This window comes from Lichenostomus cassidix, chromosome 5 (assembly GCF_008360975.1).
Source record: "Lichenostomus cassidix isolate B80296 chromosome 5, HeHo_3.0, whole genome shotgun sequence".
Taxonomy (NCBI): Eukaryota; Metazoa; Chordata; class Aves; order Passeriformes; family Meliphagidae; genus Lichenostomus; species Lichenostomus cassidix.
This window is the reverse complement of record NC_139486.1, coordinates 45,392,447-45,410,291: the sequence shown is the minus strand read 5'-3', so window position 1 is coordinate 45,410,291 and position 17,845 is coordinate 45,392,447. Positions and strand designations below refer to the sequence as shown.

Below are 17,845 nucleotides of genomic sequence, written 5' to 3'. Positions count from 1 at the left end.
AAAATTAACGTTTTAGCTACTCAGTTTATTCTTGCTGCAAAAACATTGTGGATGTGAAGTGCTGTCATGAGTATCTTCAGCCTTTTCTTTCTAGAGCTGCTGTGCAATGAAATGACCAGAATCTATGCAGTCTTCATTACTGCTATCCAGTAGCAGTTGATACTGGCTCGGTTTTGCTACTCTGCCTCTTGGGAAAGATTAGCAGGAGGGTAGAATCTCATCCCTCCTTTTACTTTGTGTTGTCATGCTCTTTTCTGCCTTTCCTTTAAATATACATACATATTTGACTGAAAAGTAGGACGAGCACACAGTGAAAAACTGCTCATTGACCTCCCATTTGCTCAGCCTAATGGATGCCACAATTGACCAGTGTTTTGTGTATGTGATAAAGGAAACAGGTGTTTTTGTCTTTCATAAACTGATTATGAACAGATGCTTGTAATTATGTTTTTGGTTTTTATCAGCAATCTGTCATCTTTAGAAGTTGCTGCAGATTCAATTGCCTTGCTGTAACTTTGTGTATAAAGAATGATATGTTTGTTGGTTTACTATTCCAGTGTATATATACACACTATTTTCCTTAAAAGTATTTCTAGCAAGTAGTAATTCTGATACAGAATATGCAAATAAACAGCAAGGTAATTTTTATGATAATGTATGGTAAAAAAATTCAATGAAATTATGAGCAGCTTCTAACATGTGTCTGTCTTGGAGTGGAATGGGAGCCATCACTTACTTTTAACATCATTCTCAGGCACAACTATGTAGGACAGAATGTAGAGCCTTGAAATTTTGGTAAGTAAATAATGCCAGGGATCAAACCAGCAGGAATAATATTACTTGTTTCAGATGAAGTTTCCGATTATCAGATTATGTCAAATAACAGTATATTAGAAAACCAACTTTGTAGACTACTGTTTATTAAGTCAGATTCTGCTTTACCAATACATACACTTAAAATTATGAAAGGTTAAAATATTTGTGAGAAACCTAGTCATAATAATCTTGTTTTGTTGGAATCACTAATACTGTTGCTGAATTTTTCTGAGCTTTCCACATGTCTAATCTTTCTTACTTTTCCTTCCAATTTGACAAATGAGGTCACAGAAAAGCAAGCAATTCTAAAAATGATGTGTTTATTTATTGTAGAGTTAGTAAGTATATACCAAATATGCTCTGCTATGTTTGCTGTTGCTGATAAGGAAATTTGATGCTGGAAGACAATCTCTTTGGACAAGCAATACAGAAAATGAGGCTTGGGAGGGAAAATCTGAAAGCTAACTGCACAGTTTCATATTTTTTGTGCCTAGCTGGTAATAACACTTTGCCCTCCATTGTTCCCACAGTTGTCAATCTTCCTGTAAGTATCCTGGAAAAAAAGGGACTCTCAGGAATGTGGAGTTTACATATCAAGATGTTTTGTAATCGGACCCTGTGCATAAAATTCAGCACTCAAAAAGGCACAGAAATTACTCGTAAGAGGGCTGCCTGGGCTGACCAATGTAATGATTTTTATTGCATGTTAGAGAACCTGTATAATATGTTTGACTTGGATCACAAGGTACAGCTTGAGATATGACTTTATACTGAGGGGAACAGAAAATGCACTAGGAAATTATTACGGAATACTTCTGAATAACAGTTACTGGAGAAAGTTTAATAATGTCTTCAAATTTTGGTAATACAATTGAATCATACTCAGAGTCATGCTAGTTGGCTCATGGTTTTTGCCTGTATAAAGGCTCCAAGTATAGGTCTTTGAGTCACATCTCTTTTAAAAAGGTGAATTCTGTTAGCTACACTAGATCTGGATGATTGTTAATAGCTCTTAACTACATCTGTTTCCCTCGCTGATGACTTTGCTGGTTTTGCTGCTGTTTGTTGGGCTGCCAGCTCAGTACAGCATGGCTCTGACTGCAGCCATGAAAGATTCCATGCATTTTGCATAGATTGAGAAAGGACTCAAGAGGAACAAATCTGTTCTTAGAACTGGCTCTTTTAAGGACTGTACCTTATGATATAAAATCAATGCAACGAAGGTCTGACTCTACTGACACATTCTGAAGCAAGTGTACACATCTGGTTTTGAATTCCCACTAGGGAGAATCATTAAAATAATCTAGAGGTCAGCTAGAAACAGTCTAAGAGAAGAAAGGGTGGAATGTATTCCTCACTATGTCTGTCATTTGTAGCTCTACCGATTCTTAGCCAGCTGGTGTAGAGCAATTACTACATAAGTTCCAGTATTAAGTTGGAAAACTTTCCAAAAAAAAAAAGAGAAGAAAAATGGTGAGCATTTTAAGCAAGGAGGAATTAAGGCTACATTTGGTGTGTTAGAGTTTTTAAATTAGGCTCATATGCTCCAGAGTACAAGCTTGTTTTGCATGATGTTCTGCTATTGGAGCATGGCTTGCCTGGGCATTAAGCCCTGGCATGAAGGCAGTAGAATAGTTTGGAAATTAGGAGAAGCAAATGGTGACGCAGTGGATGTTCATTTGTGCATAGTTTTACTTAAATGGCTGTTATAAAAAGGCTGAAACAATGTAACAGAAACAGCATTAAAGCAGAACAGTTGACCTTCCCAAAAATGGAACTGGTAAATACAACAAGTATCAAAAGAAATATTTTCTTCTTGGGTATTCAGATTGTCTAGTTTTGTCAAATGTGTATTTCTTATGTTGACTTAAGAGTTTAAAATACAATTTATTTTTTAAGCAACTTAAGACTTTGTAAGTGACTGGTTTGCCAGCATGCCTCAGCTCTGTGGACAGCAGTTTTTAGGCTGATAGGTCCCTAGCTGTCTGCTGAGAATTCCTGCTTTCTTTTCAGGACATGTATCAGTTGGCATGTTTCTCCTTCTTGACTTCTGTTACTGGTTTAAACCAGATGGGCCACAGGTAATTAGTTTGGCTTCATGAAAACTGTGCGGGCTACTCCATGGCAAGAACAGATCCTGTGCTTCTCCCTGTTTGGAGAGCAAGGACTGCAAAAGCAACAGCTGGGATGGGATGTGTGTATTGAAGAAGAGCGCCAGCCCGTAATGTTCTGCAAAAAATTCATTAGGTATAGAGATACCATTCTGTTTCCTGATAAAAATATAGCAAGTTTTCACTTGTCAGTCTGTTGTAATTCACAGTCCCCTAGTGATATGAAGCACTCGGAGTGTCTGAAGGAGCCACTCCCAGGGCTTTTGCACTGTGAATCTGTAGCACTCAGTTATGATGTTCTTGCTCATCAAGCTGTCTAGATTTTGTTGGTTTTAAAATACCTACCTTGATCTTTCTTATCTGAGATTTTGGTAAATAGATTTTTGCCATTGAGAAAATTTGAACACAGTTAGTAATGTGGTTTGTGGTTTTCAGTAAGGTGTTTATTTTAAATTGTGATCTTTTCTGTGGACAAGGGACAGATAGCCCTTTTGCTCTGAAGGTGTCAAATGTCACCATTCCTATCATGACATAAGTGCACCAGACAAAGACAGTGAACAAGTAGGTTGCAGGTTTTTACTTCTGAATTTAAGCTACTATTTAGAATAGTAGAGAATAGAATTGGAAGGTGCATATTAAAGAAAATAAGGCAAAATAAACTATGACTTTTACTAGAAGTTTAACAAGCTCTTAAAATCTACAAATGAATGGATGTCAGAACTGTGCTCCCAGGCTACATATACCTTCAGAAGGTTCCCCCTAATGTGTAGCCCTGGTTTGCTAAAGCAATTATCTTGGGATATTCAGATTGTTCCAGCTCATTACAAATGAACTTCAAAACTTTGGTGTTTTCATTAAAATTTCTCCTTTTTCATTTGTTCATTCTTTTATAATTTGTATCTCTTGGGATGATGTTTCTCTGACTTATTAGCAATAAGGTATCTTTTCATATTATGTAAGCAAAATGGGATTTGGAGATGTTAAGAAGAGAGGTTTTAGTTGAGAGGGGAAGGAACGTTCTGCTTTTGTCTCTGCCTTCATCTGTTCCAACACTATTGTTTGAAAATGTGGGAGGGTTCTCTGAGTAGAACCAGATGAAAAACCATGTCTGGAAGCGTGTATGTGCCCAGAGGTGATTGCACTGGTTTTATTGAATTACCTTTCAGTTTGATTCTTAATTCTGTTTTAAGAGGAATAAGACTTTTTTATAGGGATTATTAAATAAATAAAAAGGTGGGGAAGAGAAATTTATACTAACTTGGAATTTGTGTTGTTTCTCCTGAAATTGACTGACCTCAACACTGTGGTTCAATGAACGTTTTTTGTTTTGAAATGTACAGTCCCTGGTTTGTCATATTGATCTGGGTTTGTAGGCCACAAGATCAGATATTGTGTTTGGATTATGCTTCACCTCTTGCAACTTTTTGTCCTTAGGAAGTAGAGAAAAAGAATTCTGTATTACAAATGCTGGAGAAGATATTTCAATTTACAGTAAGCATGTGCATTTTCTGAAATGCCTGAGTAATATCATTTTCTGCAAAAGCCTTGATCTTTGTTGTCTGCAAGGATGTGCTCACTGAAGGAGAGAGGTCAGAGAAAGAGAACATGCTATGCTTTTTCAATTGCCAATCAACTGCATGGAATTCATCCCCCACTATGTAACAAAACTGTTTGAATCTGCTGGAGGATCTCTCTTTTTTTTGGTTAAACATTCAGTATAGTCACCTTCCTTTTATGACAGCAGAGATTAGATCTGTAATTATTGTTCATGGCTTTAAACTGCAGTATTGTGTCAAGGTCCTGTTGTTGACTTGCCTGCTTCCTACAATGCTGTTGTAGACAGACCTTAATTCTGGTTTTAGCCTGATTTCTGAGGTAACAAGGTGTCTGTAAGCTTTCTCTCTTACATTTTTCATCTCTTCACTAAAGCTTCTTTGGCATTCGACCAATTTCAGGCCAAATTAACATAGGCATAGGATTTTAATAGTCAGGTCCCTGTTACTTCATAAAAACAGGCAGCTGGGTAGATGAAAATATCTTTTTTTTTTTTTCCCTAGAACCAGCTGTAAGAGGGCATTGTGAATGAACTATCTATATAGGACACCAGCAAATCTAGTTGCAAAACATCCATGGAAACCAGGATCCATGCAGAATTGTTTTCTAAGTACTGTTAGTGGAAAATTAGTTCAGTGAGCTGTCATCCTGAGAGTTTTGAAAAACTTAAAATGAGAAAAGGTAGTTCCAAAACTGTCAAGAGGATTTTTTCTGAAAAGGAAATGGTTTCAGATTGAACTTGTTTGCACATTTGACTACTTTATTATCAATGCCTGTAACTGGGTGATGAACAGGGTAGACATTTACCTCTATATCCTATTTTCTGTAGAACAGACTTCATGCAGGAAGAAGTAGTGAATTTTTATTCAGTGATTGTGCATTAACTGAATTCAGTGGTCTGTGTTCATAAAATGCAATAGCATTATACTGTAATGCTTCTATTTGCAACGAGCTATGAAAACCAATAATATCTCATGGTGAAGAAAGATTTGCAAACAGTTGCTTTATAGAAAATAATGCATGACAAGAAAATTAAGTCATTACTGAGAGGCTGACTTCTGAAATAGAATCATAGTGGAAACAGAAAATCAATCAGTTTTCCATTATGAAGGCTATTCAAAGATGTGAGGATACAGGAAACTTCTCTTTTATAAAGGGGGGTGAAGGTGAGGGACATGAATGCAGTTTGAACTTGCAGGGAATAGCAGTCAGTTAAAAGATCTTTTTTCTCCTTATTTCATTTTGAGAGTAATTGTAGTGAGACAAGAAGTAATTGAAAATGTAGATTCATTTGAAAGTAAATGAAAGCAGCTTGCATTGTTGAAGTATTTTTTCCAACCTCTCTATATGAAAGACTACAAACTCAAAACCATACAGAAATACTCATCAGTAAAACATTAATGGGAATTTTGATACATGTGAGTTTATGTAGTTTGGAAGATTCAGCTGAAAAACCTTCTAGGCTGTGAAACAAACCCCCTGCAGTTATTTTAGATTTGGAAAGATAGAATAGTAAAGAGAGACTGGAATTCTAAGCTGTGTATATGGAAATACCAAGGGAAACAGGTGGTTTCTTCTAAGTCTGTGATGTTGTCCCAGTAATAGGGTTTTTTTAATATACATATGGCAGTGTGCCATTGAGAAATGTTGACAAATTCACCAGAATATGTGCAGATAAGACTTGTGCTCTCAGGGGAATCTCTCTGTGAGTTCTGCCAGGTTGCCATTGCTCTCTTACTTGAAGAGGAGAACTTGTTAAGATTATGTTGTATTCCTGAGGCTTCTTACAGGAAGGATTTCCATGGATGTTGTGTAAGGCAGCTTCTTTACTGTTTTTAAAAGGAAAATATGTCACAGAATAAAAAATGTCCACTTTAGGTAAAACAGCAATGAACTGGAAAGGAGAACTCTCATTTTCTCTCTGCAGTGTGTTTTTCTTCTTGCACCCCTTTTCTGCACATCCAGCAGTCCCATGCCCCATTTCCTATCCTTGATGTTAATCATTCCCCTGCACTGGTAATTTCTACTTGCTTTTCTAGAAAGCCACCTCTCTGAATTCCTGATGTATGGTGCCTTATCTCTTAAATGTTGAGCAGGAGTGACAGACACTTTTTAGATTAATTCCAGATATGTATTTTTACAGGACTAAGTCTGTATTTTTTACACACTTTAATAAATATTTAAAAATAATATCATGAATAGATAATGTATCTATTAGCAACTCTTGCTGGTTTAAGCAATTTAAGTGAGTGTTTACATTTGACTGGTGTTTTAGAAATATAATATTACGGATTTTTCTAAAAAACAGGAAATTGAAAAATATGGGATAAATATCATTCCATGTTAACAGTTGTTTCAAACCAGGAAGAAGAAAAAAATAAAGCTTCATCTGTTTGAGAGATTCTTTTCCTTGTCAATAGCAAGTAACACACATTCACCACAAAGTGTTAATTATTAATTATATAAGATAGAGGATATAATTTGATTTTCTGTTTACTGTGGAATTTTATATAATCCTCATTACCAGTGTCCAAGCATTTTCAAGTCAATCTTTAAGTGACAGAACTGATACCTGTCACACTTTTGATGTCTGTTCTTATGGAGATTTGTTTATGTACTTCATACTTTGCATTGGTATAATCTTCCTTAGGTATTTTCTCTTCCTGAAATTTGCTTACCAGGAAAATAAACCACATATCCTGTACTGAAAGTAGATCCATGAAGTGTAAGATGAATTTTTGGAGCCTGAATTATCAATCAGAAAAGTAGGTTGAGTGATGACTCAAGTCTGAACACTCCCTAACTTTGCATCTGCTTTTCACCAGAGCATTTATCAATGCCAGACAAGCTCTTTCTTGGAAACATGGAAATGATATTGGGTAAAGAAGACATAAAAATACAATATAATGCCTGGTTGCATAGGTTGGACTTAATATTGCACTGCCACAGTGAAACTGCCTTGAAAGGAGCTAAAAACCCCAATGCTTTATCAATAATAGCACAAACCAAATCCTTAACGATGAGATGCTTGAGCAAGTTTAAGGCCTATTTGATAGTAAAAAAACCCCAAATATCTCAGATTAAAAACAGAAAAAAAAATAGTTCTTTTTAATAGTCTAAGTCAATGGTTCTCAGCAATCCTAGAAAAAGCACTCTCATCCCTTTCTCTTCCCTCTCTTCCCAGTGTCTGTTTCATTGGGGGATGCACTGAGGAGCAGGTTTGGTTATAGATAGTTCAGTTTTTCAGTTGATTATAATTCACATTCATGTATTTTGTTCAAGTTACTGAAAACCCCCATGGATGCTGAATAGCAATAGTTGATACTAGCAGGAATGCCTGGGAATTTGAACCCTTTGAGGATATCCATGAGCTGGAACTGGTTCCGTCCTGGTGCCCTGCGTTCCGATCAGGGCAGGGTGGTGTCACCAGGCCCATCACTCACGTGGCCTCCCCAGTCCCCCTGCACCTTGGAATGGCACTGCCCCAGGGAGGGACTCCTGGCATGGGATAATCCCAGCGGGGGCTGGAGCACTAAGCCCAAGGGGCTGGGGCTGGGGGCACTGGCTGTGCTCCCCAGGGCATCCTTTCTCCATCCCTTCTTCATTCCTTCTCCACCCCTCCAGCATCATCATTGTTCTCCCAGCTCTGGGAGGGTTTCAGGATCTTGGGAGAAGAGTTTGGGTCTGGTTTTGCAAAGAGGCTGAGATGATCCCTGTCTCGCTCAAGACCAGTGGAAGCTTTAAGAGCAGATTTGCAGAGCAAACTCAGTTTTTACACTAGCCTCTCCTTCCGCAGTGCCTCTTTATCTTCTTCATGTTTTAAAATGAAACATGCCATGTCAAAAACGTAATTCCAGGTGAGAGTGGAGTCTGTCCTAGTTTAGCAGACTGGAAATATTCAGCAAACTGGTTAAATCATGCCAAATTCTATCCAAAGACAGTGGGATTTAGGCTTCAGTGTTTTTAAGCAAACTAGGGTAGCTCCTTTTTTTTGGTCTCTATGGAGGTTTAGGTTGGAACCTTAAGAAAAGGTTTTTCATCAGAGAGTGGTGAGGCACTGGAACAGGCTCCCCAGGGAAGTTCGGTCACGGCACCAAGCCTGACAGAGTTCAAGACATGTTTGGCAATGCTCTCAGCTATATAGGGGGATTATTGGGGCTGTTCTGTGCAGGGCCAGGAGTTGGATTCGATGATCCTTGTGGGTCCCTTCCAATTTAGCATACTTGATTGTTCTATGCATGTTGTACAGAGATGATGAATGACGATAAAGCTTCTGCCACCACTGAATATTTTGGAAATGGTATTCAAAGTTTAGAAGAATGACAGGCTTTTGACTTAGACTTGGTAAAAATTACTTCCATGGACTTTGCATGTTCTGTGCTAAGTCTCCTGACTGTCTGTGCTGGGTTTCTCAACAAAGTAGTCAGTAGAACATACCTGCCCTTGAGTTAAGTTTACATAAATATCAGAATGATTGGAAAGCCTCAAATTTGAAGCATAATAGCTGTTGAAAAAATATTTAGGTTTTATCCTTGAGTGCCAGTTTTCTTGACTCAGAACAATTCTAAAGGCATGAATCAAATAGTCCTGGTTTGGTTCCAGTGGACATTTTCCCAAAGTGCTTGACTAGAGCAGAGTTGACTGGTGGTACTAATTGAACTGGTGAGTGGTGCTTGTTTTTTTGAAGAGTGCTGCTGTTTTAACAGTGTACATTAATGGAAAAAGTATATTTATCGCTGCTGGGTTTGTTCCAAGCTGGAAATTTATGCCCTTGCCACTCAGATGGCATTCCTTTGTAACAGAAGAAGTTGTTACAAGATTGCTTTGGAGAAAATTATGACAATATCCATTTTAACCTGTGGGTTTCTTCTTAAGTTACACATGCAAATTTCATTAAGGTACCACCTAGCTTAATCTATAAAGCAATCCAACTTGCCCTAATATCTAATACACATTATAATTACGTTTTATGTTTTTCCCTTCAGGAGCAATCACAATCAATTTACTGAAAATGTGTTTTGCTGGAGTTTGCATTGGGAAATTGCTTTGCCTACAGACATCCAAGTTGCCATGACATTGTTTCAAAGATGTATTTATTATTTTAATTCTTGTAGAACAACTGTAGTTTGCAGTTGCAGTAAATGACAAGCAGATAACTATAAAAAAAACCTGAAGTCCACCAGAAGTTCCAGAAGTGAGGATTTGTTTTAGTTTGTTAGAACCCTTGAGGGAAAGGAATGGGATTTCTCCTTCATATGAGCAGTGTATCACTGGTCCTGAAAATCTGAGACTTCCACAACACCACTGTGCTTCATACAGATTACTGACTTGCACATCTCACTCATGCTTTGCTCTCTTCTAACATGACAGGCATGTTATGTGGTTTAATCTGCCCCACTCTGTAACCTGCATTTTGTTCACCTCTTATGCAGTGGAGCACAAAGTGTCCTTGCGAACTGATAAATGAGCACTGTTATGCTCTGGTGATCACGCAGCACATATTGTTGGATGTAGAATTTGCGCACTGATCCAAAAGGGATAAAGGTCAAAATATGTGATTTTTCTGTTTATTACTTGCATCTGTCACTGAGCATCTCTTTGGTTTTTGCATTTAAGATAGAACGTGAGTGGTTTTAAAAGCATACCTTGCCTAGACAAGGGTTGGCTTCTAATCTCTAGATCAAGTAGCAGTTTCTGGTATTATTGGGAAGGTCTGGTTTCTTCAGTCTCTCTCCTCTGCTCTCGAGAGGAATCTTGTACAATCCTGTAAGCCTGCCTCTTGAAAGGCAGAGATGCACCACAGAGTTTGTAGCTGTTAAATTGCATTTTTGTCCACTTTTCATTTCTTTTACAATGTCCCCCTTTGAATGCTGCTCTCCTGGATTATTTGGGACAATATGCTGCCTCTCTACCTGTTTGTCTCATGTTAATGTACCCTAGAGCCCTGTGGCTGAGGAAATTGTTCTCCTGGCAGCAACTTCTCCATTTTAGTCCAGTCCCGTCTTTGCAATATGATTAATGTTGCCTTATGTTCTCTGCTGTGATGTTTGCGCTGCTACTTTGAAATTGCAAATTCTCTTTGAAACAGATTCAGTGTTTTCAGGCAACTTGTGTGAATTAATTGTTTCCATCTTGAATGATTGAAGGAAGTCGGTAGCCTCTCTGAGTCCAAAACAGACAAAATATATACCCCCTCACCCATGAAGATAAGGAGATATTAATCCAGTTCTTTATTTTGTAAATCAAGAGTAAGCAAAAAAAGGGGGAAGTAAGAATAGTGTTCCATATTTCATACAAAGATACACTGAAGAAATAACTAGACTTTTGTCTAGAGAAGGTCAGAAAATGGATTTCTTCTTTCCTCTCCCCTGCCCAAAGAAATGGATCTGTTTTTGCCTAAAGAAAACAGGTTTGTATAGCCTTTCTTAAGTACAGTATAAAATGAAATTGTTCTTTTTGAGGTTAATAAAAAAATTACCTTTGGTTTATATTTTTCTACTAACAGCTGCACCCATCCATTTGTTTAAGTGTGCCTCAGAAAACTGAGTTTTTTAAGTGTCCAAACCAGTTCAACAGGCCAAGGAATAAAGGTTTTTGTAAAAGCTTTTAGAGTTCAATTGATTGCTACCTGAGGCAGTTTGATTAATCCATAGCCTTTATAATCACTATTGCAGCCATGCTGGAGATGCTTATTTGGTAAGTATGCTGTGGAAGTATGATTCTTCCACCTCCATAGCATTGAATTTATTTTTTCTTAGATATTTTTTACAAGAATGGCACTAAAATGTCTTTTTTTTTTTTTTTCCGTCCTCAGAATGAAAGATTTTTCCTATGTGATCAAATGGTATGAAACCCAAAGGAGAGAATAAGCCAGGTTATTGTAGTAATTTATCTGTTCCTGTTTCTGTTTTGCTTTGTTTTGAAAGGACCAATCAGCCAGGAATGTTCACAAAGAAAGAATTTGATCAGTTGGCCTCAGCAGTTGACAGCTTCAGCCTCATGACATACGACTATTCAGCACCACATCGGTAAGACTCCATCTGACATCAAAAAGATCATTGAAGGAGCTGATTCCTACTTAAGTCCCATTAAATCTGCAGTACAATTTCATTTTTTTTTTTCTGGTAAAGTGAATAGTGTGTTGTAACTTTATCAGATGCTAAAGTTCTGGATTAGTAATTAAAATAGATGATTTTTCAACAAGCTGATAGTACATTTTTTTAACAGCATCGTGTATCTGGGGTATGGATATTATGACAGACGTTGTACTCAAGCTAAAAAGGCATCTTTTTAAAAGGATAACCTGACACTTATTCTTTTCCAGGCCATGTTCCTTTGTTTTGAGTTATTCAGCGCAGTTCTGCAGGATAGGTACACTAATAATCTACTAATAATACCATTGTCAAACAAAGTAGCTTTAAAAAATTGACAATTCATTTGTCTTTAAATATGAGACCAGTTCCTAGCAATATTGCTCTGCTGTATTAGCATGTTGAGTTTTAATGGCAGAGGTATCATGAAGACTTTGAGGCAGATAATTAGTAGGGAGTAGATGATGTTGATATTTTTAAGACTTGGATATACTTCTCCTGTTATCGTGCTAGTGAGTGCCTTTTAGCATGTTGGTGTTGGAGGGAAAGCCTGCTCTCCTCTCCAATGAGGTAGGAATGGAATGAGTGCAATATCCTGATGTTATATATATATATATATATATATATGACAATTCAATTACTCTGTGTATTAAAGCTATACTCTTTTTCTTCATGTAGCTTTTTGTTAGGCAATTTCCTTTTATTTTTTTTCCCATAAATAATTGATTCATCATCATTGAAACTTGTCTTGCTTACCAGTCACTAATTTTACAGTTCCTTCTGTAAGTAAATGGTGAGTTTTGTCCCAGTATATTTTGCCAGTTTGCAGTAAAAATATTGAGGATTGTATTGGAAAGCAACTGAAGTCCTACAGAGTTTTGAATTACAGTGTAGGCATTGTGCAAGGCCCAGTGAGAATGTGTTATGGGGAAACCTTTTCTTATCCCTAGGAAGGAGTTTTATGTCCCTTCACCTTAGAATTGAATCAAAAAGTCAGGAGAGGGGCAAGCATGTTTTGTGCATCAGCACTTCAAGCTGCTGAATAATCTGCATTTAACCTTGATGGAATTGTGGGTTCATCTTCACTGATTTTTTTGTGTGCCATAATTTGCCCTTTGCAATTACACTGGTCAAAAAGAGAAGGCTGAGTATGAACACATACCTTTTCTGACAACCTGTTTCATTTTTTCTAACTTGACAGACCTGGTCCAAATTCCCCCCTTCCCTGGGTACGAGCTTGTGTTGAAGTACTGGATCCTGATTCAAAATGGAGGAATAAAATACTTCTAGGACTGAACTTCTATGGCATGGACTTTTCTGCTTTGGGAGCCTCTGGGGAGCCAATCCTTGGTAGCAGGTATGACTTCTCTGGATAAAGTACTTCTGTATGATATATTCTCACAAAAACTAGAAATTCACAAGTATTGTTGTTTAGAAATATGTATGTGTTAGCAACGCAGAAATGGCAAAAGTGATAAATCTGCACATGAAATAGTAGCTCACCAGCTAGAATAAGACCTTTAACTTCTCTTCTCTGTACAGAAATGCAGATAGATGGCACAGTTATCATGTCAGTACTCCTATGCAAAAACGGTTTGTGTAGTTTTCCCTCTTTCCTCTATCCATGTTTGTACATGCAGGTTGCCATCTTTGTGTTAAAAATGTTCTGCAGTATTCTCTTACTTTCTGTATTATTTTGGGGGTTCCTGCAGTTGTCGTAATGATTCTTTCTCTCAGCTCCTGACGTTGTTACCTGTTACTTTGAAATTTGATACTGGTTTCCAACAGCAATATGCCACCAAGTTTCTTTTTGGTAGAAAAAGCTGCAATAAGATCACCTGGAGACAAAAATCTATAACAAGATAAAGGGAAATATTCCAAAGCCAGCTTGAAATTTTATACTGATTCTCAGAGGAAAAGGGTTGTTTTTAGTTTTGGGTAATAACCACCTGTAATAACAGTGAGCTTTGTAGAAATACAGTCAGGGTATAGTACATCAAGCCAGAATAAAAACAAGAAAAACACTGTGAATTTGACAGGAAAATCAGGTTTGCTCAGAAATTTGTTACTAAATTATAATGAAGCCAAGTGGAAACAAACCTAAAGCACGCAAGGTGACTGTTCTCACTTTCACAGGTTACTAAGTTCATTACCCCATGATATTTGAATGTAATAACAAATTGCTTTTTAGACATTGAAGATATAGACATCATAGATATTATGAGGTGAACTGTGTAAGGTAAGACTGAGGTTTTTTATACCCATGCCTTCAGTTACACAAACGCTATCATCATTGTGCTTGCCTCTGCTTCTCTGCCTGCTTCTCCTTTGCTCTTGGCAGGGGTATAATACTGCATACACAGGTTTACTTCCAACACTGATCTGTGTTTGAATCTGATTGAATAACAGAAAAGGGGAAAATAAAGCCATAATTTAAAGTGAAAGGTATATAGCAGGTATTTTGAAATTACTTCTGTAAAGTTCGTTGTAGTGTTAGCCAGGAAGAATACTCAATAGTCAAAGCATTGTTGATTTACAGACATAATTATACAAGCTCAGGAAAAATTATGTAGGTTCAATGTAATATTTACAGCTCCTTTTGTAAGTAGAGTATAGCACTATGTAGCAGAATAAAAGGTTCTTGCTTTTTTCTGAACTGCAACTTTTGAAATTAAGTTTCCACATGAGAAAACAGTGTGTACTAGGATGGCATCTACTTTACTTTTCATAGATTCTTCTGGACTATATTATGGTATTAATTCATGATGTTTTTTAATTAATGGCAAAAATATCCTAGCTAAGAGTCATGTATGATTGCTTTAACTTTTATGGGAAGTGTCTATATTTTCCTATATGTAGGACACTGGTGCACAGTGTGGGACAATATGTTTTATACAGAGAATGGTTTCTGTTAACAGATCATGACAGTTCATTGACAGATCATGAGATTGTAGTTTTCTGGATATTTACCAGAAGCAAGGTTCTGGACAAAGCCTTTAAGAGTCTTTGAATTAATACATAAAACACATCAATTTTAACTTTGCTGCGTTGGTCAATGGTTATGTTTATTTTTCTTGAAATATATCTCTGATCATCCACAATTGTATATGTCATATAGTAGTGTAAAAGTAGAATAGAGTCAAGGAATCAAAGTAAAATAGCTTCAAAATAGGCCAAACTTCTGACATAAAGAAAACAGAAAAAAAAAGAAAGGGGTGTTTTAGTGAAAAATAAGCTAATTGTTGCTTAATTGGTATCAGGCTGTTTGCAAGGAAGCCCTTTGACCAGTGAAAAGTGCTGAAGGATTGATTCATGGCTCCTTTAAGGCACTGTCCATATGTTGTGATAGTGAAGTTGAGCTGAAGTACTAGTATTAAAATTTATTCAGAGTCAATTCAGTTAAGTGCAGTCTGGTGTGTGTCAACTTCTTTGTTGTAGATTTCTGCTCAAGTTTTTGCATATGAAATTTATTGCAAGTACAAGCCTCCAGAATGTCAGTGCTCATTGGCACACAAGCAAGGTTCACAATGTCTTGGTGAAGCTTATTCATTGGAATCTGATCTTGCTTAAGAGAGATGGAGAATTGTAAGATTCAGTGGCAAACTGTGTATTCTCAAGTTGTTTGATGTCAGTGTATTCTGCACTTTAATTGATTGTTAGCAAAGTGTATGCATAGATTTGCATGCAGAATGCAGAAATCTTTGCTGGTCTCATGTCTCTGTTTTTCTTTAGGATAGGAATTACATGATGAAAAGAGATGCTGAACATGGTTTAGGTTTCATTCACTGCATTTCTTTTCAGTCCAGAAATTCATAAAACAACTTAAAATAGAACTCCTATTTGCATAAAATACTAGTTGGCAGTGTTTTTTTACTGCAGAATGTAATCTAAAGGTAGAGTACTTGAAAAGATATACAATCTTTCCATGTTATACACACCATAAGAAATAATAGGTATACATGTACATGCTTGCATGTATACATATCTGTATAGATATATCTCAAGATTAAATGAAATGAAAACAATTTTTCTCTTACAGCAGCACAAGGTAGTTTGTCCTTGGGTGTTGTTACAATAGGAACTACAATTTGTATTTGCAGCAGCAATTTGTTTCTTAAAGCTCAGTCACAACTATTACTTATTAATACAATGAGTCAGTTACAGAGATAATAGCACTTTCTGGTGCTTTAATCAACCAAGTGCTGTTTTGTTAGCTGCAGGGAAGCTGCATTCCTGTGTATATTTCATTGTGACATAATTTTTATGAAAACCTAAGCTGGAAATAAAGGTGTCATGTTTGTGATTCCCTCTCCAAATCACCTGTAGTGCTTCTGGCAATGTTTTCTGCCCTCGGGCTGTCAAGAATCAGGTGTCTGAATTGCTAAGATGCAGTCATTCTAACTTTCCACTGTATTAAAGTCGTGTCAGAACATAATCATCTGGTGCTGCTGACTTGCTGCTCTAGTGATCACCTTGCTCCAGCATGTCCTTTGTTGATACTGTGACCTGACAGTTATTTCCTCTTCACCTCACAACTATATGTCTTTGGCAAATAATTCTTCAGTATACCCTGAAGCTTAAGAAATTGGTTAGTCTTTCTGAGAGGTCTTCACCTTTGAGTCCTTTTTGAGACCTGCAGTAGGTCAGCAAGCCTCTCAATCTCATGAGCTTCTTACTTCCAATGTACTTTTTCTGTCTTTAGCTATCAGTTCTAAAGAATCTCTCTTAATCATTGGGACATTACGTTTCAGTTGCAGTTTTGTTTTGCCTTCTCATGGCAGGTTACACAGCAATGTAGTGGTGTTTTTCATTTCGTGCCATCTGAAATCTATATCCATTATGACCTGGGCCAAAAGGGAACTGATAAACTTCATTGCTAGCTGTGAATTAAAAGCAATGTAGATCAAAGGCTGTTATGTGGCAATGGTGTCACTTACATTTAATAAATCAAGAGTCTTTGAGTACCTCCCTGCTAAATTTCATGTGATAATGTCATTTTGTCCTTTTTTTGATATAATGTTGAAAGAGGAAAGATACATCTCCAATATTCCACCTGGCTCTGTGTAAATTTTGGATATATTCTGCATTCAAGCTGCTTTTGTTCTAAACATAGCAGTTGAAAATAGATATGTGAACAAGTCCTTTATTTTGAAACAATGCTGTGTGTGCTTACCTGTTATTTAAAGTAATCTGAATAAGGATTTCTATGTTAATTTTAAGCATTTAAGAAGATTGATATAATAAATTGCCAAGTGAAGCAAGGGAGAAACTAATTTTACAATGCATTGTGCTGTTCAGAGATAGAAAATAAGATTACTTGCAAGCTATGTGAGGATGTGGAGTTCTACTGAGAATTTCATTGACTGTCTGCCATTCTGTAAATAGCAGGTCATAAAATGTGGTACTTAGAAACAGTTAGAGGTGAACTTTTTCTCTGAATTATCATGGCAGTGTCTTTATAAGCAGCAATTTAAGATTTGGGCCAACTGTGACTCATGATTTTGTCTTATAGAAGTTACCAAAAAGCTTGCACCAGGAACTCTTTCACTCTTGAAGCTGCAAAGCTTTTACATTTCTCGTCATGCTGCAATCCTCTCAGAATTTCCATTACTTCCCTGTATGCCAGGATTCTGTATCCTGATTTAATCTATTTTGTTCATAGTGCATAGGATTTTGAGGAGATAGTACTATTTCAAATAAACCAGTGCCAATTAGCTTTGTAGGACTGAACAATTTGATCACCTCTCCTTTTCATTGGAGAAACTAAACTCAGTGAATCTTCTTTAAAATCTGGTTAGTTGTGATGTACATTTTAAATGGTGGGCATATTACTGTGAAATGTGCTCTTTTGTGTCTCACAGGATTTTTTTTAATTGTAAATTTGCTACACACAGTATTTAAGCAGTTAAATGTTGACAAAATTAGGAAATAGTTCTTTACTGTCTTGTTGTTGTTCTCTAACCATTAGAAGATAGCATGATGAAATTAAGAAGAATACTTCTGTGGTTTAAAACAAAGAGCCAGAAACCTTTATTGTAACCTGCATTTACTTACATCCCTAGATTTGAATGTGAGTGTTTGTGCCCAGTGTAAAGTGAAGTAAACTCATTGCTTTGGGAGCCTTATTTGGGCTTCTGAGATCACTAATGGTGGTCCTAAAACAAGTACTTGCTCTGATTGAATCTCTTCAGATACATGATGATTAACAAAGAACATAGAACAGATAACACTATGCATGTATCCAGATCACTCTACTATGAATCCCTTTGCTCT

The 17,845-nt window shown here is 36.8% G+C and overlaps 1 protein-coding gene across 4 annotated transcripts in view; it reads left to right on the top strand.

Moving 5' to 3' along the window:
• Positions 1-17,845, top strand: part of CHID1 (chitinase domain containing 1) — a 102,248-nt gene that overhangs the window by 25,509 nt on the left and 58,894 nt on the right. For all 4 annotated transcript variants that reach the window (XM_085062806.1, XM_085062805.1, XM_085062804.1 and 1 more), the window contains 2 exons: positions 11,408-11,509; positions 12,774-12,929. In XM_085062806.1, the coding sequence (XP_084918932.1) occupies positions 11,408-11,509; positions 12,774-12,929 (258 nt within the window). The remainder of the gene's footprint in view (positions 1-11,407; positions 11,510-12,773; positions 12,930-17,845) is intronic.